This window comes from Acromyrmex echinatior, chromosome 6 (assembly GCF_024713525.1).
Source record: "Acromyrmex echinatior isolate Ae372 chromosome 6, ASM2471352v2, whole genome shotgun sequence".
Taxonomy (NCBI): Eukaryota; Metazoa; Arthropoda; class Insecta; order Hymenoptera; family Formicidae; genus Acromyrmex; species Acromyrmex echinatior.
In genome coordinates, this window is record NC_141857.1 from 11,352,137 (window position 1) to 11,380,024 (window position 27,888).

The window sequence follows — 27,888 nt, forward strand, 5'->3', positions numbered from 1 at the left end:
GGAATCCTTCTTCGTGAGGAGGAGGGGCAGGAAATCGTTCCTCGAGAGGAGGAAGGGGAGGGAGAAGGGAATAACCGAGGATTTCTTGGATAGCGGGGTCGATAACAGGAGAAGAGGTGAGATCTAAGGGTTGTGTCTGTAATGTTGGTGAGTAAGAGATCTCGCTAAATTGCTCGTCGGTCGGTCGATGAAACGGCGCGATTGTGGGTGGCCCAAGGGGACGGTTCCGGACATAGGAAGTTCTTTTCGCGTTTTCTGACGCACTACAAACCGAAGGGTTAAAATGACGTGTATGTATGTTCGTTGGAAACGGACGCAAGTGTATATAGGTACAAATGTATGTGTTTCCATGCGGGGAAACGAGGGGATCGACTGGAAGGAGTAGCGACTTACTGTTAGTTGCCCAAGATATCGGATAGGTTCTGGTGGGTGACTCGTCGAAGGAGATCGTCAGAAGAGCAGTCGCAGTGGCGTATGCCTAATGATTCCAGTGCCGATTTACCCAGGACTTCGCACTCGTACGGAATCGCGAACTGGCGTGATTAGCGCGAGTTTTAGTAATTCCCGCATTCCCCGCGACAATAAGTCAACTCGTAGACTGCACGTAAACTGAGTGGTTTAAAATTCTGTACTGACGTGAACCGAGTTAGCTTGATTTTCGTACTGACGCTCTGCGCTTTCGCGGGACCTCTATTTATACCCCGAAGAAAGGGCGTTGTGCCCTTTGTCTAGGATGCAAAAGTTAGTTACAATGTCACACGAGATTTATGATTTTTATAACGTTTTATCGTTGTTGATCTAGAGTACATCGTTCGAGTAGTTTCGAGAAGAAAAGAAGTGATTTGTGGTTTTGTTTAAAGAGCCAAGATTTTTCCGAGACGGATGACGAATTCTGTTATTCTCGCGGAAAATATGGCTAGGTAAACAAATGGTTACCATGCACAAATAGGTTTGCGTGCAGAGTTATTGTCTGATTTTAGATAACGCTCCCGTGAGAAGTTATCCTATGCGTTTTACGATTTTTTAAGTACGACTTGGCGCCTGTTTTTCTAAAATGAAATTGTTAGTCAGTCTCGGATGATAAAGCCTAGATTTTTCTATTACGTGACCTCGGTGCATTTATAATGTCTTTTGCAATCTTGCCTCTTTTCAAGCCTACATTAAGATTGTTATTTCTTCCGAGTTGATTGGCATTTATGAGTTTTCGCGGAGTCTGTCCCTCTTTTCAATTCTGTCAGACCGTCAGAAGGCTTCGTTCGAATCTCGCAGACGCCAACCATAGTCGTGACGTGGAGCCGAAGAAAAAAAATCATGGCGTCTGTAGGACGTAACAAATATTTGAAAATATTTTTAATATTTATATATATATCCTAATAATAACATTACTTTACTTTGTATATTATTCCTACTTATATTCATATTCATAAACATTAAAATCTGCTCAATTAAATCCTGCTCATTACAAAAAATCAATTAAAAAAACATTTTTATTATAATAAATCCTTTACAATCCCCCTCTTTAACCCCAAATTTAATTCCCACTTCATAATAATAACCCTAATAAAAACTATCTCTATTATCAATATATTTATAATTATTACACTCATCCCCCTATATAATATGTATTATATTATAAAATAAATATCATATCTAACTTTATATTAATCCATACAAAAATAATCAATAATATATGAAAAAAATTATTAAAATAATTAAACACTCCCTAAACCTCCCTTCTCCTATTAATATTTCTTATTGATGAAACTTTGGTTCTTTACTATTTTCTTAATCCAAATTATTAGAGGATTATGTTTCTCTATTCACTAATTTTTTTATGAAACTTTGGCTCTTTACTTAATCCAAATTATTAGAGGATTATTCCTCTCTATTCACTAATATTTTCATTGCCCTAATATTTTCATTGTTTTTTTTAAAATAGAATTATTCATATTATCCAAAATGTTCTAAATGAATGATGAATTATACATAATATTCATATAAACGAAGCTTCTTCTTTTTTTTATTTGTATATATTTACATATTAGACGCAATATTTATTATAATTCCTTTAATTTAACTCATACTTGAATTTCAGAAATCTCAATCTTTTTATTATCTATAACTACAGCCTTTCTAAGATATGTTCTCTTGAGGACAAATATCCTTTTGAGGAGCAACAGTAATTACTAACCTTATATCAAACATTCCACATATAGGAAATATATTAATTATGTAAATCTGAGAAGGATTCTCAATTAATAATTCAATTCCAAATCGTTTCTTGTCTTTCCATTTTATCCTCCCATTTATCATTATATTATTTATTTTTATTCATTTATTTTTTTTACATTCAACGGGAATGTAAAAAAACCCACAGGAATAAATAAGGATCTTTACAAAATCTCCTTTCATCCATATTTTACCTTCAAAAATCTTCTGGGATTTATCATCACTCTTTCTTTTTTCCTTATTATCATTCTTCAATATCCATATATACTAGATGATCCAGATAACTTCACTCCCGCAAATCCTATAGTAACCCTTACCCACATTCAACCAGAATGATATTTCTTATTTGCCTACGCTGTCCTCCGATCCATCCACAATAAACTAGGAGGAGTTATTGCCCTTACAATATCAATTTTAATCCTTTATATTCTCCCCTGTATCAAATCTAAATATTTTACCTCATCCTCAACCATAATCTCTAATCAATTAATCTACTGAATATTCATTAATACCTTTATTTTATTAACATGAACCGGAGCCCAATTAATTGAAACACCATATATTCTAATTTGCCTAAAGGCAAATTCTTACCTTGAACTATTTTTCATTTTTGATTATCTTATCTCTAAATCATAAAACATGAACATTTATTATTTATAACTAATATAAAAAAATATATAAATTTATTTTTAAAATTTTTTTTACTGAATTTATTTATCTTTAAATTATTAAATAAAATAAAATTTTTTATTTATTTATAATATTATACATAAATAATTAAATATATATTTTATTATAAATAAATAATTAATAATAATAATAATAATAATATATATTAATATTAAAATATTAATAATAATAATATATTTTATTATAAATAAATAAATAATAATAATATTAATTAATTTAATTATATAATAATAACATAAAAATTATTAAATTTATTAATAAATTAATATTTTTTAAATAAATTATATAAATTTAATTTTTTTATTATTAAAATTATTCTATTATGCTCATCTATATATAATATATTAGGTGTACAAATAAGTTTCCGTCGTTTGACAAAAGACGGTGCCACTAGCAAGCTATGTGTAAGAAACTACGTTATCAATATCTCACTAGCGCAGCGAGTGTAGAAAGCCTAGGGATTTTGTAGGTTGCGAGTTGCCTACAAGCAGCGTCAGAGAAAAAATAAGATTAGATAGATTATGGCGCTCATCCTGTATGGTCATATTCATTTGAGCTCGAGTAATAAAGATTCATCGTTACCAGTTACGAGAAAGTGTCGATCATTACCTCTTATATCGCATCACACGACAAGCGTGGGCTTGTCTTGAGAATTTGACTCATCAATCGAGTCTTATTCCCACATTGGTGACCCCGACGTGATTCGAAAGGCCATCGTGATACGAAAGACCGATGTGATCGAGAGGAAGAAGCGATTGACCGGTAACCGTCGTTTGAGCAACATCGAAACTGGTTTCGAACCGAGCAGCAGTGCACATCGCCGACGCCGTGGCCGACAAGGAGGCCCACCACCGACATCGTGAGCAGGAGGCCCATCACCGATATCGTAACCGGTCGTAAGGCCACATCGCTGAGGCCGGGGCCAGCGGAAAAGACTCGCCGTCGGAAGCACCGCAGAGACATATCCAACGACAGGCGCGCAGCGTGCTGCCTCCGTGAGAACTGGACGTGAAAACGGGCCAGTCCAAGAGCCGGCGTTCAGAACACCATTGCCATCGCCGCCATTGTGACCTGTGAAGGACGATATCGCCGCCATTGTAGTCGGGCAAGTTGCGTGCGCAGTGCGTTAGTTTTTAGCGCGCGTAACCCGGCAGAACAGAAAAGTAGCCCCTCCGCGTTTTCTCCACGAGGTTAACGCATGAACACTAATTAACGATTTCTCCATTTTTGATAAATTAGCATTGAGCGATCGAAATTTTTATAGTGCGCGCGTACGCGATTAATATTTAAGGCCGTTAGGAAGTACTGATTGTTCGCGAGCTTCGTCACGGTAGATGTATAGTCATAGCTCCTCCCACCAACGAGAAATTGCAGGAGCAAGTGATGCAACTGCAAGCGATGCTTCGGCAGATGGAGAGTAATGTGATCGGCAATGTCGCGCGCGTGGATTCATATAGGGTTCCGAAAATTCCGCCGTTCTTAATTAAAGATCCGGTGATATGGTTCATTCAAGTCGAGGCCACTTTCAAGGCCGCACGAATCATAGATCAGGAGACTAAGGCGCATCACGTGATTACGTCTTTGGACGCCGAAGCCATCGCGTGCTGCAGAGATCTCATCGCGGAACCCGATGAGAACGAACCAAATTAAAACAGCGTATTATTGAAAATTTTTCAGCGTCAGCAGAAAGTCAACTGCGACAACTAATGGCCAAATGCTTACGTCAGGGAAACCGTCGCAGATCCTCAGTCGACTTCGTAACTTGAACTCTGACAAACGATGTGACGACGCCGTAATAAAAACTGTGTTCTTTGAACACTTATCACCGCACATTAGAAGCATTCTTGCGACTACCGAAAGCACGGATCTGGACAAGTTAGCCAAAATGGCGGATAAAATAGTTGAGACCGTGGGTGATTCTGCGCAGTGTGCCGCCGCATCATCGTTAGAGTCTAAGCTGTCTGACTTAGAAACTAAGATCGACCGTCTGGCCGCCGATATGGCCACTCTTGCGGCTGAGGTCAAGCGGTGCAGCAGATCTCAGACGAAAGACAAGGCAAATAAAAATCGTAAGCATTCCAAAAGCAGAAGCTCTCGTGTCTGCTGGCCGCATCGTACTTTCAGGGAACAAGCGCGAGTCTGTAAAGGAACTGAAAAATTCTCGTGTCCTTGGCCAAAGCCCAAGGCTTTAACGGACGGGAAGGCGGGGGAATAGAATCGTCTGCCACCGAGGAGACAGGTATGGCGGGCGTCGATTCTTCTGTCCGTCTCCACATCTGCGATCGAGTCACCGGAGAGCTATTCCTTGTGGATACGGCGAAAATTTCGCTGCTTCCCAGCACATACGCGAAGAACAAAACTCCGACCAATTTCAAACTTTACGCGGCAAACAATACGCGTATAGACACGTATGGGGAGTCGTTCCGAACACTACATTTAGGGATACGCCCGATCACATGGAATTTCTGCGTAGCATCAGTTCCGTACCCGATTATTGCGGCCGACCTGATTGCACATTACGGTCTCCTTTCGGATAACCCCTTAAAGGTCGTAGACTTATCGATTCACAAAATAATGTGTACGTGTCGGGCATTGTCAAATCGGTGCCACAGCTTGCCATTAGCACGGTCAAACCCAGTACGAAATTCGCGAGCATCTTATCTGAATTTCCGAAGGTCACCTGTTTGGAACAGGCAACTCCGAATTGCAGTAGCGATGTTCGTCATCATATCATTACCACGGGCCCGCCGGTAGCCGAGCGCCTCAGGCGGTTAAGTCCGGTAAAATTAAAAGCGGCAAAGGCTGAATTTCAACGGCTAGTCAAAGCCGGCATTTGCCGTCCATCCAGTAGTCCATGGGCAAGTCCCATTTACATGGTACCAAAACAAGACGGATCATGGAGGATCTGTGGCGATTACTATCATCTTAACTCAATTACCGTGGATAAATTTCCCGTACCGCATTTGCACGATTGCTCCTCCAACCTGCGTGGGAAAGTCATTTTCTCTAAGCTAGATCTGTATCAGGCATACAATAAAATTCCAGTGGCCCCGGAAGATATTCCGAAAACGGCTGTCGTTACGTCCTTCGGGCTGTTCGAATATAAATTCATGACATACGGTCTTAGAAACGCGAGTCAAACATTTCAGCGTCAAATCTTCCGCGCTCTAGGCGACCTGGAATTTGTGTTTGCATTCATCGACGACATACTCATAGCGTCGACATCTCTTGAAGAGCACGAAGCTCATTTACGCATAGTGTTACAGCGATTAGAAAAGTTTTATTTACGACTCAATGTAGATAAATGTAGATAAATGAGTTCGGCAAGCAAGAATTAGAATTCCTCGGCTTTACGATTAACAGCGAAGGGTGTAAACCAACACTCGATAAGATTCAGGCTATTCGCGAGTTTCCAAGGCCTAACACTATAGTCGAATTGCGTCGTTTTCTTGGGCTTGTCAACTTTTATCGTAAATTACTGCATAATGCAGCTATCGTTCAGGCACCATTAAATGAGTACCTTCGCGATTCACGCAAAAACGGCCAATCATATGGACGCCGGTGGCTGAAGAAGCGTTTAATAAGTGCAAGGAGAGTCTGGCCAACGCAACTATACTCTCTTACCCCTCCGACGCAGCCGAGACGCGCCTCGTTTGTAACGCGTCAGATTTCGCCATCGGGGCTCTCAAATAACGTTTAGACGACTCGTGGAAACTGCTCGCATTCTTTTCGCGCAAATTAAATTCGCGCAACAGAACTACAGCGCGTACGATCGGGAACTTACGCCGATCGCCGAGGCAATAAAATATTTTCGTTATTTCCTCTCGAAGAGCGAAATTTCAAGATTGTGACCGATCACAAGCCTCTCATCTACGCGTTCATGCAACGTTCCGAAAAGGCATCACCTCGGCAACAGAGACAACTTTCGTTCATCTCGCAGTTCATTACGCGTATCGAATATCTATCGGGCAAAGATAATATTGTGGCGGATTCCCTTTCCCACATCGAAGCCATTCGTTTACCTGCCGAGATCGAACTTAATGAACTTGCACAGCAACAAGAACAAGACGAGGAGCTACAGTCCATTCGCGTATCTCCTGAATTTCCGCTGTCTATGAAGCGAATTCAATGGGGGCCGACGCATACCACACTTTACTGCGAAATGACCGGCTAGGCAATCCGTTCCTATATACCGGCATCTTTACGAGATCGCGTTTTTCACTTGTTCCATGACGCGGCTCCTTCGGGCCCTAAAGTCACGGATCGGGTAATCCGTCAATGGTATGTGTGGCCTAACATGCCTAACATCGTGATATTGCAAAGTGGTGTAAGAATTGTCTTGACTGTCAGCAGTCAAAAATAACCCGTTCAATTACATCCTGAAAAATTTGTCGCACCTGACGGGCGTTTCGAAGGTAATGAAGGTTGGTCACGAGTACTTTCGACCGTATTATTAGGTCTGCGTACTCATGTCCGCCTTAACACCAGCGCATCGCCTGCAGAATTTGTTTATGGAACGATGCTGCGCGTCCCCGGAGAATTTATACTGCCGGACGACTTCACTCCTAGTCCGCAAATGTTCATCGAGGAATTCCGCGAGCATATGCGCAAAGTTAAGCCAATCTCGATAGAGCATAAGCACAAGAAACGCGCATTCGTATTTAAAGATTTATATTCATGTTCCCATGTTTTTCTACGGGTGAGCGGTACCAAGAGAGCGTTAGAGCGTTCCTATACCGACCCTCACAAGGTTATAATTCGTGTTTCGGATCGAGTATTCAACATTGATGTTAACGGTACACAGCGCAGTGTATCGGTCGAAAATTTAAAACCAGCGTATAGCATATGCGATGACTTATGTAGTGCAACCTAAGAAACAGGGCAATCAACCAATTCGTTCAGCGACGAGCAACCAGCTTTAAAAACGTATGCGCGTCCGAAGAAAAAAGTCACCTTCCATATAATTACAATAAATCTTCCCAACGACAAAATGTAATTAGTTTAAGACAGACACTAAAGAGACGCAATGATATATTTTATATAATGTGTTTTATATGATACATTTTATATGGTAGACCTAAGTGTCGGCATTATAAATGTACCTGTCACTACAGCAATATTTTGTTAACCTAATAATAAGCATTTTTAGATTAGTTGTCACTCGGGGGGGGGGGGGAGTATGTAGGGAACTACGTTATCAATATCTCACTAGCGCAGCGTGTGTAGAAAGCCTAGGGATTTTGTAGGTTGCGAATTGCTTACAAGCAGCGTCAGAGAAAAAATAAAATTAGATAGATTATGGCGCTCATTCTGTATGGTCATATTCATTTGAGCTCGAGTAATAAAGATTCATCGTTACCAGTTACGAGAAAGTGTCGATCATTATCTCTTATCGTATCACACGACAAGCGTGGGCTTGTCTTGAGAATTTGACTCATCAATCGAGTCACTTATTCCCACATATGGTTAAAATTGTCTGATGTAAAACATTATATCGTAAGGTTGGACATCTGTCAACAACATAACCTTGAAATACTAGCGATTTTGTATCAACATCATATATTTTTTTTTGTGCGAAAATGCCGAGTTTTGAGCCGAATAAGCATCATTTGCGGGAACTTTTGATTTACTTCTTTAATTTGAAGAAATCTGCAGCTGAGGCTCATCGATTGCTTGTAGAAGCATATGGTGAGGCTGCCTTAAGTGAGAGAAGTTGTTGTGAATGGTTTCAAAAATTTAAGAACGGTGAATTTGACGTCGAAGACAAAGAACGTAGCGGAAGGCCGAAAATGTATGAAGACGCGGAATTGGAAGCATTATTGAATGAAGATTCGTGCCAAACACAAAAAGAACTTGCACTTACATTTTGACTTACATCAATAAAACATTATGTATCGTTCTTTCACAATAAATGCTTAATTTTTGATTAAAAACGGAAACTTATTTGTACACCTAAAATAATTAAATTTATATATTACATATAATATATACAGGATGGCATGAATATACGGCCCCACTCGTCCCGAGCAGGTAGAGTGGACTAAACTGAATAGAAAAATCATGTACCATTTTGCAATGCTCGCAATAATTAACGAGATATTAATGTTTATTGATAGCCGAATATGCGCGGGCCACGAGAAGCGGAGATGAGGCGCGCCGCGCCATTCGAGCTTAGAGGCTCGCGATGGTAAGTCCCGCTCCTCGCGGCTCGCTCGGTTCGGTGGGCCATACCTTCGGCAATAATAGGTCGAGAGGACGCGCGTATTCGGCTATCTTTAAACATTAATATCTCATTAATTATTGCGAGCATTGCAAAATAGTAGAGGACTTTTCTACTCAGTTTAGTCCGCTCTACCTGCCTATGAAATATTTAGCGATTATTTCCAGACACCCTGTATATATACACACATATTATCTTGTTATTAATTCTTTGACATTTAATTTCTTCCTTGAATAAAAATTAAAAATTTTATTGCAAATCCATTCTTTTATAATAAAATTATTGTATAAGATTGAATTTTTTAAATAAATTTTTAAAAAATTGTTGCGTTTAAAATTACATTGAATTTTTGGAAATGTCTAAAGAATTTGTTATATGTAATGAGATAAAATATGTCACGATTTCATTCATTTTTTTTAAAAGTCACGTATCTCGTATCAGAATCGTGACATACTTTTCAAAAATATGTCACAATTCTGATACGTGACTTTTAGAAAGTTATATCTTATCTCATTACATATCACAAATCAGACGTAACATTTTTCAACAATTTAATGCACTCTTGATTATAAGATAAGTATCGTGTTCAAAATAAATTATAACGTAAAATATGATATAAAATTACGTGTACATTCAAGAGTATAAATAGACAGTATAAGAATATTTACATAGCAGTTTTACGTTTAGTCAGTGCAATTTGTCATAAAAAGTTTTGTCATATCTGTGCAATTTGTTAAATTGTTTTTATATTACGATTCAAAGCCAAGTTTAATTTTTAGAAATGATTGTCAATCCGCTTAATGTTGTTAAGACTTTATTAGCATCTATAAGTTCAAAATATTTAACAGAAACATCAGTAACTGAAGCAGAAATAGAATTAAAAGAAAATATACAAAAATTATTGTTAGATAGCATTTTTCACTATAATAGATTTAGGAAATAACAGAAAAAACCTATCTCGATTATCAAGAACTTTATAAACTACATTTTGAAATAATTGAAGATGATGAAAAAGCATGGAGTGAAGATAATTTAAATTCTCATTCTCGATGTTCAAATGATGACACAGACTTTGACAGTTCTTATAAAAGATGAGCTGTTGAGTATTGGCGTAATTGGAACATTAATGAAAAAAATAAAAACAAAAAGAATCGTTCGCTAAAATCAGTGCAAAATAAATTTAGACGAGTTTCATCTGAACGTCAATTAAAACGGGGAAGAACAATTACATTCAGGTGAAAATTATAGAAAAATTATCTTACATCTCCAAATTCACACATAATAAATTTACTGCAGCTTGAATCAAGATTCATAGTTCATGATATCGATCTACAAAAATGGGCTTTACAAGCTCAAGAAGAAATAGGAAATTTAAATTCTATATTTAAAGCATCTCTCGGATATCAAGATTTAAGAAATCTCTTCGAATTATTTCGAGAAAAATTACGAAATTTGTAATTAGAAAAACAATAGAAGATTTCGTTGAGTTGCAAAATACATTTTCTGAAAACAATGAAACCACTTATCGAACAGTTAAGAAAACGTTTTTAATTCTGATCAAAGTGGTTTTCAATTGGAAATTTATTCTGGAAGGTCATTGTCTAATGAAAGAGTAAAGAAAGTAGAATGTATTGCAATCTATATTATCAACACACTCATGCACCATATAACCAATAATATCGTGTAATGGAAATTTACTGTCACCTTCATTTATTGTATTGAAAGAAACTAATGGTATATTTGGACCAAGAGTACAAGAAATCTTATTTACACCAATAAATATTATTGTGAAAGCATCGAAATCTGGTAAAGTGACTTCAGGTAATTAAATTTTCTTTTTACAATACATTTTCAGATACTGTTTTGCTATTAAAAAGTAAATATAAATTTACATAAACGAAATAATATAATGAAATTATAAGTCTTATTTCTGTGATATATTTTATATTTTATTTAAGAATCTCATAAGTCATAAAATAGTTATTAATTTAACATTTATATTTCGTACAGACCATTTTAAAATGTGGTTAGAAAAAGCTTATTTTCCAAATATTGGTTCTAATAGCGTTCTTCTTATCGATTCATGGACTGGACATTGTACCAATATTATTATATTTCAGATTTAACACCTGCAGGAAAACATATTACTACTATATCGAAAGGCACAACAGAGAAAATACAACCATTAGATGTTTACGGATTTAGAATTTGGAAAAATTTTGCTAAAAGATTTTCAGATACTATTTTATTATTAGAAAGTAATATAAATTTACATGAACAACAAAATAATATAATAAAAACAATCTCTGATACATAATCAATTGTCATCCCCGCGATATCACAACTTATTTAAATATTCATGGTTTAAAAATGATTATACAAACGAAAGAAAAAAATTTGAAAATCCAGTAGAATTTGGTTTTGACAAAAGTTCAACAATATGTGATATCGAAGGTTGCAATAATATAGCTGTAATAAAATGTTCATGGTGCAAGAAGTCATTATGTTTAAAACATTTTTTCATCGAGTATCATTATTGTAATAAGTATAATGAGTAAACGATATAAAATATAAATTTATTGTGTATAAACATTTACAAATTGTTTCATTACTAATTAGTATAATATATACGTTTTGAAATTATTACGTAAAATAAATAAAATATTCTAGCGTAAAAGTAAAAATAACTTTAAGAGAATAATTTTAAAATATTATAAGGAAGATATTATAAGGAAGTAATGTACAGAGATGAATAAAAAAGTTTTACTCACTTTAAAGAGAAATAATAAAAATTATTAACATAACTCTTAATATTATATAATTTGTTACAAGTATCAATCATGTCAATTTCGTTATTCGTTGATTTATGCATTTTATTATTCCGATGACAATTACTTTCGCTTATAAGCATGGATAGCGTATATACGGAAGCATTAATAATTAATTCTCGAAAATGATGAATGTCATATTGTAACTTTATTACACATAGTTGAATTTGTAAAAAAATAATCTTTAATTTGGTAAAAAAAAAAGATTAAAAATTTAAGAAAACGGATGGAAGTATTTTGTTAAAGAAAAAAATAAAAAAAATTTTTTTTCTTTTTAACTTTAAAGTACTCTTGAAATCGTACAACTTTTATTTAAAAAATTTTTTTCTATCTTTTACTCCCGACGATATGCGGCTCGAAAAAAAATACCGTTTTTTTTCAAAGGGGTGTTTCACCTCTTAAACATGAGTTAGCGCACGTATAAAAAAGTACTCTTAGATTTTCGTGTCTTACAACATATTTCAAATCGATTCCAGAGTTCCACAATTGTGATACTTCCCTTGTAAGTAGAGACAAATTAAAAATCGTATATTCCGAATTTTCAACTTTATCGGACGAAGAATTTGAATTATTGACTTGTAAAGGTGTTTTTCAGTATGAGTACATTGACTGCGTCGAAAAATTAAAAGAAACCGAATCATCGCGTGAATCATTTTACAGTTCGTTGACGAGCGATACCGTATTTGAGAGTGATTATGTTCACGCCGCGAATGTATGGCAGCGATTTTTTAGTTGAAGAACGCTCGGCCAGTACAATGACCTGTACTCGAAGACTTGTTATGATGTCTTATTATTAGTCAACATTTTCGCGAAAGTTGTGTCGCGAGTTACGATTTCGATCTCATGCATTACTACTACTTGTCCAATTTCACGTGGGACACCACTGCTGAAACATACGCGTGTAAAGTTCGAGTTGCTTACCGTCATCGATAAGTTTCTATTTATCGAGCGCGATATACGCGGCGGTCTCAGTCAATGTTCCGGCAGATATGCGTAGGCTAATAATAAGTATTATATATGCGTTCGTACGACCCGTCGAAATGTACTCATCACGGTCTTCGCTTAACAAAGATTAGGTTGCTCAACAATTTGTTCAATTTGCCTGGTTCTGCGATTATATTGAACTTAATATACAGTTTAGAATGCGCGCGAAAAACTATTTTGAGAAAAATTTACATAAATTAATGAACAACGCAGTATTCAGCAAAATTATGAAAAATGTTCGAAATCATGTCGTAAAGTTATTAACAAAATGGAACGGATGATATGACGCGGAGGTAATAATTGCGAAATTGAATATCCGTAGTCGTAGCGTCTTTGCGAGAAGTTTAATCGCCGTCGAACTGCGCAAATTCGAGTTGAAGTTCAACAAGCCGATTTACATGTATGTATATACTAGATATATCAAAAGTTTGCTTGTATGAATTTCACGAGTACATATTATCGATGTATCGTGACAAATATAAAATCATGTGCACCAACATGGAGTTCTATATATCACATCGAGTGCGAGAATGTTTACGAGACGATGAAACGCGATATAGCTAGATTCGACACGAGCGATTATTCGGCGGACAACGCGTACGGTATGCCTCTCGCGAATAAGAAAGTACGGGCCTAATGAAAGATGAGAATAACAGTATGATAATGACTGAATTCGTTGGACTTAGAGCGAAGATGTATCCAGTGAGGATGAACGGCAGGAAGGATTAAAAGGCAAAAGGCGTAAAGAGTAACATCGTAGCGCGAACGATAACGTTCGACGATTACACACGGTGTTTGAGATGGAAATAACTTGTTGTCAAATCGTATATACGATCTAAACTACACGAGATGTACACGATATCTGAATCGAAAATCGCTGAATTTATACGATGATAAATGATACATCATACCGGACTCGACGGAGACATTACCGTGGGGGCAGATATTTACATTGGCAGATATTTTTGTAATATATGTATCACATGTTTTATATTATGTTTTTTAATCCATTAAGGACCGCTGTCGATTTTTCAACCAAAAAAATAAGTCATCTTTGGAACCAAATTTGGAATGATCGCAAAATTGATCACTTCTCTCCCTCTCCCTGCCTAAACAACCAACCCCAGGGTAAAGATTTTTGGCAAGTAGGTTCCTTAAGCACATAGTAGCTTGCCATTAAAAGGATTTCAAATTTTGAGAAAAAAATTTTGTCCTTAAATTCTTTATATATATTATTATTATTTTAATTTACACTAAATATATCATATGCTTTAAACATTTATATACGTATTATATGTTACTATTATATTATATATTACTATTATTATAACTCAAACGGCACACTTCATAGCCAGCACCCGTAAAGGGCATACTGGTGCGAACTGGAATTTTGTGATTTCATTCACTTATTTAATCATGATAATATTCTTCAAAATAAATGATAAATTCTTTCAAAACCATACTTTCTTGGGGTAAAATTTCTCAACAAAGTGATTGGTGCAACTCAAATTAAATTATTATTAAGTTATAAAAAATTGTTATTAAAAAAAGATTTTTTATGGAAAATGCCAATATTTTAAAAATTTTGCTAATGCGAATTCGCACCGGCATGCTGTTTAAAGGTTAATTTATACTTCATATGTTTTTTAGGTTTATATACGTAGTCTATGTTACTATTACTTTTATATATTACTATTATCTTAATTTACACTTTATGTATCCTATGTGTTTTTTTTCACATTTATGTATATATTATATGTTACAATGTATATATTATAATTTACACCTTATATATGTATAAAAAATATACGAATTAAAATTGTATCAAATGACATTGTATTCATGTATCTACAAATTATGTGATCAATAGAATCCCAATCCCTTGACGTACACCTTGTCTCCCTTCTTTGCAGTACTTTCTCCACGTCCGGAGATACATGTCCGGATGAGTAGCGCGATGCAAACAAGCGATGCTTGTAGAACGCTTCAGCGATAGATCAATTACTCAGTCAGTCAATCGACAAATCAGTTTTTTTTAACAAAAAAAAAAAGAGTTATAGACATTCAGTCAGTCAGTCAATCAGTCATGTAAAATCTGTGATCCTCGCTAGGATTGGAGATATGGTACGAATATTCTGTTTACGGATTAGTGTTTTATGATCTGTACAATTGCTTGTACTTTTTCAAAAAGATACTTTACCGATTATGTACATTTTTCGCTAATCGTTTGTCTGTATTTCGATAGCCCTACAATATCGGTTGATTGCTATTTGCTAGATGTTTAGTAATACCGCGAAGAAGTGAAATATAAAATGTTGATGTAAGTACAGGTATAGCAGATAAAATGCTTATGTTCTTCGTTGTGTTTTTCCACAATATATATATTGTGGTGTCATCACAACGTCACTCATATATATATATACGTACGTATATACGCACATACGTACATACATACATATATATGTACATATTGCTACCGCACTCACGTGGTGCAACTTTGTTGTGCGCTCGCAGTTGATTGTCTTTAATATTTTTGCAAATAAAATTTGTTTGAGCCTCAAAATTAACGCGACAGAAAATGTTTTCGCTCACAACTATCTTCTTACACAATTTTACATTGCAAGACCAATAATTGAACACAATGCCACATGCAACGAAAGCAATGAAGGAATTCATACGTGCGTTGGGAAGCGCTTATTTCTCCTAATCTAACTCCGTCGGATTACCACCGATCTACTCGCATCATCTAGCATTTTCACTTCCAAACAGAAGAAAATGTGAAAAAAGCATTAATAACCTTATTGGATCGAAACCGCTGTCTTTTTTTTGCAAAGGCATCCGCCAATTGCCTGATAGATAGTAAAAACATATAGTTAGATGCGAAGAGAAATTATTTCCCAGACTAAAATATAACAAAATTTTAAAAAAATAAACGTTGAAAAAAAGGTTAAGAATTAATTTTATATCTAATATGTATATGTACAGGATATCCGATTTTAACATTGACACCAAAATATCTCGAAAATATATAAGATACAGAAAAATTTCAGACAAAAGTTGTAAGGTATTAAATCTTTACTGATTATATTGTTTGACATTGAATGGTGTTGTCAAAGTCAGTACAAGATCACTTCGAATTTTTAAATAGAATCCCCTAGATTATATTGTATATTATTATAATCTTTCCAAACCATTATGATTTAATTCTTTAGGTAAGCTGTTTTGAAGTTACCGAGATTTATTGTGTCTACTTGATAAAGTAATCTCGTCGCCTTTAATGATCGCATGAAGTTTCGATTGCCTTCATTGCACACGCTGTGTATTGTCAGCGACAAATGTTACTAACAGAATATGTACGCAGAATTCTGTCGCTATGACGAAAGAATTTGTCGAGTTTAGAGAATTGTGTAAGCAGGCAAGCTCTTTCCACGTCTCTATTACGACTTCTCTTTTGATTTAAATCAGATCATACAACTTTGCACAAAGATATAAATCCATTGTTTTTATTATGAATCGCATGGTTTCAGAAATTAGAAAAAAAATGTAATTATACAGCTTAAAGGACTTCGCACCAATGACTTTGATCTTGACATACGTTCTCAAAGTCATGGCTCTGATCATAATCTCTGACAGGTTTTAAGTGATTTTTCTACTATACGAAACAGGAGAAGAGGGGATGGGGTGGAAGTCGCTTCAAATGAGAGTCGCGCGCCTCCAAGCAGACGGCGGAGGTGGTGTGGGAGTCGCTTCAGGTGAAAGTCGCACGCCCCCAAGCAGGAGTGGAGTAAAAGTTACTTCGCGTGGAAAATCATACAAGTATAAGTAGTATATGGGCAGCCATGGGCCGTCAAAACAAACTCTCATTATCTCTGACGAGGGAGAGAGAAACGAGAAATTAAATGGCGCGTTTTGATTGACTCGGTCTATGGCTGCTCACACGCTGATTGGCTTTATCCATAGTCATCCATGCAGCGACTGTGAGAAGGGTGGGGTATCAACAGGGATAAATATCGTGAAAATGGTGGATAGGAAAATCGAGAAAAATTGGGACTATATTTTTTGTGGTGAGAGAAGGTCAAAATACATTGGACATGAATAGCAGACAGTTTTATGACGGTCATTTTTTGTTGATACGACACAATGTCTCCGACGTGTTGGCGTCTTAGTGAATGTTCTTTATTTATGAGAGATGACATCTTTTACAAAAATTTTCGAGTTTAGGGGACTCTTACTTTTGCTTAGAAGAAAGGAGGAGGTAAAAGAGGAATGAACGTATTCAACTGACGCGACGTGTCATCTTCAGTGTGATATCACATTCGTTCGAATGAATATGATTTTTTATGACAAGGATTTTAAGAATGTGTATTGTACTTCTTACACTTTAAAAGTCTATGTTATAATAGCACGGAAATATGTAAAGAAAAGTTGATACGTGTCATTGTAATTGTGTGGTGATTTATTCACTTTTAGACAATAAATTCATTCTGTATTCTATGTCGAAGATATTTTTATTTAAATATGATAAAAATCTACACTTAAAATGGATATTTGGATACGAACGTGAAATAGCCGAGAATTTAAGATACAAAGATTTTATTCATTGATAAAAGAGTTATTACAAAGAGTTTTTACATTGATAAATGAATTATATTACATGAAAAAATATAAAAGTCATAATCCTCGATTCATTAAAATTATGTTAACAATTTCGAAACAAATTAAATTTTATATGATTCAGTTATTTCTTAAAACAATATATTAAAGTATGTTTCCAAAAATGACAAATTTTTTATTTGTGTTCTCACACAGTGTTTAATGTCTTCTTTGTTACCTCGACAAGAGTTTGATGATTTCGCTGTGAATGTAAGAATTAGTCAGAAACAACTCTATCTCCTTAATTAAATATCGGGTGCACTCGTTAACATTGTCAATAATAGATCAATTGGTTTACATACGCATCGACACATTTGATTGCTCTCTCCATTCCTTGAAATGTTGCACTACAATCGTAACGGAATAAGATCTTCTTTTCTTCGTCGATGGTTATGCTGGTTCTGCTTGCGTATTTATGCAAGTCTCCTTCGGAAAAATTTTATTTTGCTTGCGTGTCACCAGTATCGCATCGTAGACGGAGATGAAGCTGACAAATATGTTTGTAAATGAGATAGAATTTACTTTGATCTTGTTATTTCCGTTTAGGTAGTCGTGAAGTAGTCTGAAGAGTTCGCACGCACACTTTAATGTAGCGTTGTCCATGCTAACGAATGTTGTCTCAATAGCGGTCCTTAATGATGTCACACTAGGATGCCGAGACTTGTTTGTGACTTTTTCAACTACGCTCCATACATAGTAGTCTAAGGGATTTAAATCTGGGCTGTTGGGAAGCCAGAATGGAAGCCGAGGCGAATAACTCATCTGGCAGCTTCAGAGAGCATCTGTCGTATCTTTAATGTACGATATCTTTCGTGTACGATTTGTATCGAAGATCCTCCTTGGCAATTCAACGCATTGTTGGTTTGTTTACACCAACAATCGGTACTAATTTTCGTAACAATTGCCCTGGGTCATTCGAAATCAGCACTTGAACCCTTTCAACGACTGTGGAGGTCGCAGTGCGTTCTTTCGAGTGACTCTTCCTCGCTGGCGTACTGGAACCTTTGTTGGATTGTTCTAAAATATATTTTGCCACATCATAAATGGTTAATGTCAGGTATCCAAAAAATGGAATTATTTCCGTTGCGCCCAGCGCGAAGGCCATCGATGATCGCGGCTCTTTGATTATACTCCGCACTTGGTTTCAACCGCGGCCATTTTGAAAATATGATTGTTTACTAGAACCGTGCTCGGAATTAGTTGCCCATTTCGGGCAGATTTCTGAGGCGACCCCCACTACCACTCGAGACTCGGCGGCCGAGCCTACGTAACGCTGTGCCCTAGGAGCGTCGCGATACAAAAAGTATGCTGGGAGCATATCTTCCGGTAAATATCATTAAAATATTTTCTTTCCTACATGATTTTTATTTTAATATTTAAATTTTTTATTATTAACATATTATGTGTATTCTACAATAATATAATAAGCAAATATTATAATATAGTAAGCAATTATTATAATATTGTAATTATTATTACAAAGCTCAATTTATAAAAAATAATCGTAACATTATTTTCGCTAAAGCAGATAAAGGCATTATCACCGTGGTCTTGAACAAGATAAAATATATCTCAAAAATTATGAAGATGTTAAATGACACAGAGACCTATATTAAGATAATGAAGAATCCTATCAATACTTTTACTAAAAGGACTAGAGAATTGCTTGTGCATTAGAAGAAAAAGGAATTCATTACTGATCAGACTATAAGAAAACTGCTTTGCACTGACGGCATCCTACCTAGAATTTATGCTTTTCCAAAGGTACACAAACCAAATTGGCCCTTTCCGATTATAATTTTATTTTTGGACAATCCATTATATCCTTCCGTTAGCTGCTTTTTTATATGAAATAACTGGAAGAAGGTCATCGGAACCCAGTCATATTGAAAATAGTTTTCAATTGATATAAAAATTACAAAGCACTGTTTTAGATAATGACATGATTTTAATTTCCCTCGACGTAGTTTCATTGTTCACCAACATTCCATTATATTTAGCTAGGAAATGTATAGCCAAGAGATAGAAGTACCTCGAAAGATCGACGTTGATTACGAAGAAAGAATTTTTAAATGCTCAGGATTTTGTTTTGGATTCCGCGTATTTTACTTTTAATGGAGAGTTTTTTAAGCAAAAATTTGGTACTCCAATGGGCTCACCTCTTTCTCCAATTATCGCTAACTTAGTGATAGAGAATCTAAAGGTGGATGCATTGAAGAAGACTGGTATTTCCATCCCATTTTACTTTAGATATGTCGACGACATGGTTGGCTGTACTATCTGGCGAAATTAATAAAGCACTCACAAATTTTAATTCTAGGCACCCGAGGTTACAGTTCACGATGGAAGTGAGTGGAAATAGAATTAATTGTTTAGACTTGACAATCATTATTAATGAGAAAAGAATGTTAGAATTCGACTTTTAGAATTCGGTTTCACAAGCTACTTTTTCTGGACATTATTTGAATTATCTTTCAACACATGCAAGTTCTCAAAAGAAAAATGTAATAACGGGAATGGTTGACAGAGCATTATTAATTTCAAATCCGAAATTTCATTATAAGAAAGTAAGACATAAAGTTTATAGTCAATACTTTATTAAATAATGACTATCCGATTGACTTTATTTTCAACACCATCAATTCACGTTTAAAAATGTTATTTCACAAACTACAGACAAAACGGAATAATGTTGCTAGCGATACTACTAATGAAGAACATCCACCATAGATTGTTCTACCTTATGTTCCATCGATGTCTGAGAAATTCTTTACTATTATCAAGAACATTAACATGAAATTATCCTTCTTCAATCTGAATAAGCTTAATAAATTAAAGTACAGAAGGACATTCTCTCAAAATTCTCCAATAAAAATGTTGTTTATAAAATCCCTTGCAAAGATTGCGATGCGTCGTATGTTGGTCAAACAAATTATTCACGAGAATATCTGAGTATCGCAACCATATTAACAGCAGTAACAAGAACCAATCAGTGATCACCGACCACCGACTTAGTCGTAATCATGAATTTGATTGGGAGATTGTCCAAATTCTTGATAAGGAAAGATTTCTTAATAAACGTTTAAATTCAGAAATGCTTCATATACAGGGTTGGCCATATTCTACGGAAAGACCTGGCAACACTGTAACATTTGACAGAGATTGTTAGATCGAGTAACGACGTTTCCCATGATTGAAAAAAAAAACATCTTTCCGTCGAATATGGCCAACCCTGTATACATGCAGAAGAATGGAATAGGTTTTTTTTTATACACGCGTAATTTGATTGTTTGTACAACGATTGGAAAAGAATTTATCGTGAAGGAAGCGACAGTTTGAGAAACGCCATTCTCTCATTACAATTTTACATGTCTTATGCCATGGAATTTCTTGATAAAATCCGAAAAGTACGCTTCTTGGCTAAGTGTTTATCATAGATTGCATTGGAAAGACAGAATGATTTCGTACAGTAAAACGCCTGATTACACTGGCTGTAATTGCGGAAGAAAACGATGACAACAAAACTCTCGTATACTATAAAAAATTTAAAAACGCAAATGACTGACTGATATACTCGGTAGCGACAACTTGGCTCATTGATATCTACTGATTAGGTATAGATTATTTATCTAATCTGGATATTACTTACATTGTTCGATGAGAAAAACATGTTAAGAACTGTGGATAGAATGTGTTTAAAATATACAACTGGCGGCCACAGTGTCCGAAAGAAATGTATCAAGTATAAAAAATAAAACACTAGATTTTTTTTAATACACTTTAATTTATTTCCCCTTTTCCTGTAATTAAGAATATATCGATAATGATAGCTAGTAATATACTAAATAAAGCGTTCGATATGTATTCAATAATAATAGTGACTCATTTTCATAGATATCACATTTTCTTCATGTCTGGTAACTTAGAATTTCTAAAAAAAATGCATTCTTCATTGTCGGTTTTATTGATAGCAAAAAAAACGGGAGGCGAGCGGATATGAAAACATTAGACTTGTCACGTACGGTAGTCTAATCTTTTTTCATTACAGACGCACATCCCTACTCTACATTTTCTAAATTTTAGATGTCAATGATTTTTCTTCGTACTCTCACTAGACTCGAAGAGAAATTTCAGTTGTTTCAAGTCGCTTGTAAAAATCAAACTCTATTAATCGGCTAGTCTGTTAGTTATTCTGCTAGTTGGTTAGTCTTGTGAATGATGAATATTTACATAATCTCTCGGACACTGTGAGCATAATACATGCGAAAGTTTTGATTTTAATTAATAGAACCAGAGCATTGTCAGCCACAGTGCAACGAATAGATCATGCATTTACTAACATTATTCGGAACGCACCTGATTCGCTGGAAATTAATGTTCCCACGTTGCTCGGTAGCATCAATTGTTAGGAATAATGTAAGAACTTATATTAATGATTATAGTTATTGATATAGCGTGTTGTGACTTCGCGTTAAGCTCGATATGACAGTCGAGGAATAGATATTAGCATCTATGAAATTTTGTGTTCTCATTCGCAGCGGTGCTCTGCGCGTAATCAATCTTATTGTTTTGCATGCGATAAATGTATGTGCAGATGAGAACTATTAATTTGTGCTATTGTAAATCTTACCATTGTATGTTTCAAGGATTGTGCAGATGCCGCAATTATGCAAGTAATCGATAAAGTAGAGGAATGTGAAAGATATTTGGAGATTCTGCTGAACGACTGCTTAATGAATCACATATTGAGCGTAAATAAGTTAATAATGTTGATGCAAAGAGATTGGAGACCTCGCGTAAAAGAAATATAAATTGATAAATTTGTCATATAAGTATAAAAAAAATTAATAAGTTAACATTAATTCTATTTTATAAAAAGCAGTGCCGAAATATATGTACATTTGAAGTATATATCCTGTACGGATATGAAATTATTCTTTTCCTATGTTTATCCTTTGATGGTTTCATGTTATATCACGCGTGCCGACGTCATCATGACACCTAACGGTCATCATGTCTACATTGAATGTTCAATTTGGGCTCATTAATTCGGTAGAATAAAAATCTTAAATCTTTGTGTGTTTGAAAAAAGTTACAAAACGTGAGAGATGATGAAGGAATACAACAAGAGAAAGAGAGAGAAAAGATGATATAAATATAAATAGTAAAACATAACACGCTCGGTTATTCGTTTTATACTATTAAATTATTAAAATTGCGCTTATATCATTCTATTGTTAAATCGCATCATAAAACTTACAAAATAAATATCGTATCTTTTTATTAAAATTGTGCGCGAGAATACATTTTGAACAATTTGTGACTACTATATGCTAAAATTGTATTAATAATAAATGTAATGCATTAAAAAAATTGTGGAAAATTTATGATGAAATTTCAATCATGGAGTGAGAATTAGAAACGTGCGTTTCAGATGAAATTATATACACTGTGTTACATTTAAAGTAAGAAATAAATTAATTTTTTGTAAAAAAGGGAGGGAGATGCGTAATATGATACTTAAACAGATTACTCAATTTTCCAAATTATTTTCAGTTTCCTTTTTGCCTGACTCTATTCAACAGTTTAGATAAAACATAAGAAATCGCACAGTTTTTTCTCAAATAAGTTAATCAAATTATTAAAACAAAAAATGAATAATAAAAAATTAGTTAAAAAAAATTAAAATTAATTCTAATCTCTATTTCTTTCTGTGTTTCCTCCAATCCTAAAATATTTTTTCGTTCCCTTCTATAATATTATCTGCTTGTTACATAACTTTGAGATCTGCATGTTCTTGTGTTTTCTTATAATGAGTGGAAACGAGTCTTCCCTTTTCCTTTCCAATTAAGAATTTGGTGATAATGAAAGTTGTTCAATACTAATATATAAGTTAGACCGGGATCAGTTGACTATAGGGGTAAGTAGAATAATGGAGGCTACATTAAGAACAAAAAATACGCGAGACACGCGTAAACGTATCTAAGTACGCAGCAGCGGCTGTCGCTCAATCTGCTGTAACGTCTTATTGCGAACACATTTAAATAGAAGTTGTGTCACAATTTTAAAAAATCGTACACCTAAGTAAATATTTTTGATCTTAAGGTTTTTGTTTTACAATCGTATATAATTGTCTCAGATATTTGATTTCTGCTTAGATTAGTAAGTGTAGTTCTTACTTAATAAAGTCCAACAGTTTTTTTGTTTATGTGTATTTTTTATCGTACATCATTAATTAAAAAAAAAATGAAGGGGGATAGTAAACTAACCACAGCATGGAACTGTATGACTCATTGTGACGACTCTTATAACATTTACTTAAAATTTTATTCCTTTAAGGGGATGCTGGAACGAAGGCTAAAGTTAATCAAGGTCGATATTACAGGTTTTTATTTCCAATGTATAAGATGCTTACGCCCTTTAAGTTAATATGATCATGCAGGAAATTCGATCGATTAATTATCGATATTTGTATTCCGTTTCCTACATTACCATCTTAGCAGGGACGTGTATTAGAGTTGGTTCCACAAATGTAAAATTTATTTTGGAAAATTTTCCAATTTTAGAATTGAGAAAAAAATAAACCGTAATTGAAGTTAATCTTATATTTGTAGAATCGGACCTTAGAAATACAGTTGTATTATGTACACATGCAGTGTAGCCCGTGTATACATATATATACGGATATTCATGAAAAAGAATTACATTATGTATGTGCAATGTATTCATTTATTGATACTATTATATATTATTATTACCTAAATGTTCGCTCACGCGAAGTACATGTATCGATAGCGTGTGACTGTTGTTGCCGACGATTGGAATTTTGTTTACTCCTTCTCAAAGGATCATGCTTAGGACTGGATCGACGGTCAAGGTTCACTTGTTCGCTCACGCGAAATACATTCGTCAATACCGTGCGAATTGTTATGGCCCGCCGAAGCGTTATTCTGGCTTCTAGTCGCGCTGATAACTCTCAGCAGTACAGTTCGCCCTGAGAGCCGACCCAAAGCACTTTCGCGCGGAATCACATTGTCAAAACGCAAGCACTAATTCAAAGGATTTGTTACAATCGCCGCGAAGCCCAGCAATCTTTCAATAAGTGTAATTCAAATAATACTGCTATTTAAATATATATTGTGCAGAAAATTAAAACTGGCGTTATTTCTCCCACCACGTGGATCTGGCCCTTATTACATTTCGTTGAGAACGCGTCCTTATTGCTAGACGCACTCGCAAATGATTCATTTTGGCGATCCTGCCAGGATCCACATAGTGCAGTGCATAATAGATCAGCTGAATAATTGACAATAAATTGGAACTTTTCCGTTAATTATTTAACGTGAGGTAACGCCATTGATCTAACCTCGGGTCGACTGGGCATCTCCGTTTGCAAACACACGTCGGCAATTTCCGCACTCTTTCCGCTGGTATTCGGCATTCGGCTCAGACCGACTACGCATCAGGCGATCGGGAGCATATACCGAGCAAGGTATTTCATATCGGCGAAATTCAGTGTGGTTCGGAACAGTTACGTTTATACAATGCCGAAAGATCTTCTGAAACAGCAATCGGACGAAGAACACACAGAATCCGATGACGATCTTCAGCAGGAAGCAGCGTCGTGCTTTCATGAACTGGTGGCGAGACAGCAGTCACAATTTGACATACTGCGCCGTTCTGCAGCTCTAGCAGAAAATCGCGATGCATTAACACGTGCGAAAGCTGCAACACGAGCTGATTACATGCAAGCGACGTGGGACAAATGCATCCTTTTGCATACTCGCCTCCAATCATATGTTCACCATGAAAAGTGCTCTCACGATCCGTATTTCAAGCAGAGCCAATTTACCACAATGGAGGAAGTGTCTCTCGACGCCATTGCATCCTTCAGGGAGTTCGTCATCGAGTCATCTCCACCAACGACCACGGGCTCGCAGCGTCCAACGACACCGAGTCAACAAGATCATCCCTGTCGTCGCTTCGCAAGACTGCCACCGTTGCACCTTCCAAAGTTTAGCGGGAGGTACAAAGAGGGAGGAGTTTCGCGACTATTTTGTCTCGGTATTCATAAATGATGCGTCTTTAGATAATGTTTTTCGGATGCATTACCTCAAGGCATGCTTAGAAGGTGATGCATCTCATCTCCTAAAAAACATGAATACTACCGCCGCTAACTTTCCAATCGCTTGGAAACTCCTCTCAGATCGCTATTCCAATCCTCGACGATTGGTAAATGTACACTTGGCTGCGTTACTCGCCCTTAAGCCGGTATCGCGAGGCTCGCCCTCGGAACTTAGAAAACTTCTGGATTCGGCGAACGAATCTATCGAGGCACTCAAGTTGCTTAAGCATCCTGTTAATGACGATATGCTCATTTTTATAATTATGCAACGTGCTGATGCTGAAACGCGTGAAAAATGGGAACTACACTTAGGTGACGATGACGAGTTTCCGACACTCGCAAACCTCGTAACCTTTTTTAATAATCGCATTCGCGCCGCGGAAGCTTCGGGACTTTCTTTAGCAAACCAATGCACTCCGAGGTCACGTACGAAACCGCATGCGAAATCTACGACGACACTTCACGCGTCCAAATTCACGCGACCGCTTCAAAATGTCCATTGTGTTCGGGAACGCACTTACTGTTCAAATGCAATAAATTTGCAAATATGCCTCTCTCACGCCGATGGGACGAAGCAAAACGGTTACGTGTCTGCACTAACTGCTTGTCAACCATGCATGTAGTAAAAGACTGTCACAGTTCATGAAAATGTCTACAATGCATCGCGACATCATACGCTGTTGCACCGCGACTCAGGATCAGATGCGTCGCCCTCGACTTCTACCTCCACCCAAAGTGAAGGTCATGATTCGGAGACAATTCCATCACCGCGCGTTGATGAAAGTTTTGTACAGACGCATTTAGGTATGAATCAGCAACCGGCGCATGTTGTCTTGGCTACCGCATGGGTATTAGTGTCAGCCCGTTCTCAGCGTACGATAAAAATTCGTGCATTACTCGATCAAGGGTCGACGCATACGTTCGTCACGCGGAAACTCGCAAACGCCTTACGCACTCGAACGTATCCCGCGTCGGCAGTGGTGTCGGGAATCGGGAATTGCAGGACTGGCCGCCTTGAACGCGTCGTACCGGTAACGATTAGTCCTACTACTAGCAGTTCGCCTGCATTAGCAACTGACGCATTGATCGTCGATTCGCTTACCTCGTACATTCCCCAATTCCGATATACTCTATCAGACTGGGCGCACCTTAAGAATTTGACGTTCGCTGATGAAAGACCTACGGATGACACGCCAATACATGCCATTATCGGAGCTGACATATATCCCTACGTACTGCGCGACGGACTGCGCCGCGGCAAATTCTCCGAGCCGGTTGCACAAAACACGATTTTCGGATGGATCATTTCGGGAAATACACGGTCTACAAATAAAGTAACAGACGATACATTCGCGCATATGCATCATGCCTACATTTATGACGACCCTCGTGCCGTCGCTAAATTCTGGGAAATCGAGGACGTAACTACTAGCCCCTCATTATCGGTAGACGACACTCTTTGCGAGCAGCACTTTCGTTCGACCCATTCCAGAAAGGATGATGGCCGCTATATAGTTCGCATCCCCTTTCGCGACCCTCCCCCTCTCGATATAGGTGACACACGGCACTGCACTGTTTTGCGTCACTTGAACGCCGCTTATGCTCGAAACCTAGTGACCGCGAGACCTATAACGCATTCCTACAAGAATACGCAGCGTTGAATCACATGCGGTCCACAGCAATCACCGGATACGCCAGTAGTATACTTACCACATCACCCCGTTTTTAAGGCTTCGAGCTCTACAACGAAATTACGCGTAGTGTTTAATGCGTCTTCGGTATCCACAAATGGACGGTCACTAAATGACCTTCAACTTACAGGTCAAAAATTGCAGTCGGATCTGTCGATGCTGCATACGCAATGGCGCACACATCGATATGTGTATTGCGCCGACATTGAGAAAATGTATCGACAAATACTAATCGACGAAAGAGACGTCGATTGTCAGCGAATCCTTTGGCGCGAGTCTCCTTCAGATGCCCTTCAGGAATATCAATTATTGACAGTGACATATGGGACGGCTAGTGCTCCATTTCTTGCGTTACGGGTGTTACAACAACTCGCCGATGACGAAGGGACTGACTTGCCGCTCGGAAGGAACTTAACTTACTAAAAACTTGCATGTTCGTCGACGACGCGCTTTTCGGATCGTCATCAA

At 36.5% G+C, this 27,888-nt stretch overlaps 1 protein-coding gene and 1 pseudogene across 23 annotated transcripts in view; one reads left to right on the forward strand and one right to left on the reverse strand.

Moving 5' to 3' along the window:
- LOC105148557 (intraflagellar transport protein 81 homolog) overlaps positions 1-27,888 on the reverse strand; it is a 588,627-nt gene that overhangs the window by 307,621 nt on the left and 253,118 nt on the right. The window contains exon 11 of one of the 23 annotated variants that reach the window (XM_087406981.1): positions 1,807-11,268. The exons of the other annotated variants lie outside the window; for them this stretch is intronic. Within the exon in view, the coding sequence (XP_087263107.1) occupies positions 11,221-11,268 (48 nt within the window). The 3' untranslated portion in view covers positions 1,807-11,220. Of the gene's footprint in view, positions 1-1,806; positions 11,269-27,888 lie in introns of those variants that run through there. 23 annotated transcript variants of the gene reach the window in all.
- On the forward strand, positions 11,161-14,157 carry LOC147909433 (uncharacterized; annotated as a pseudogene).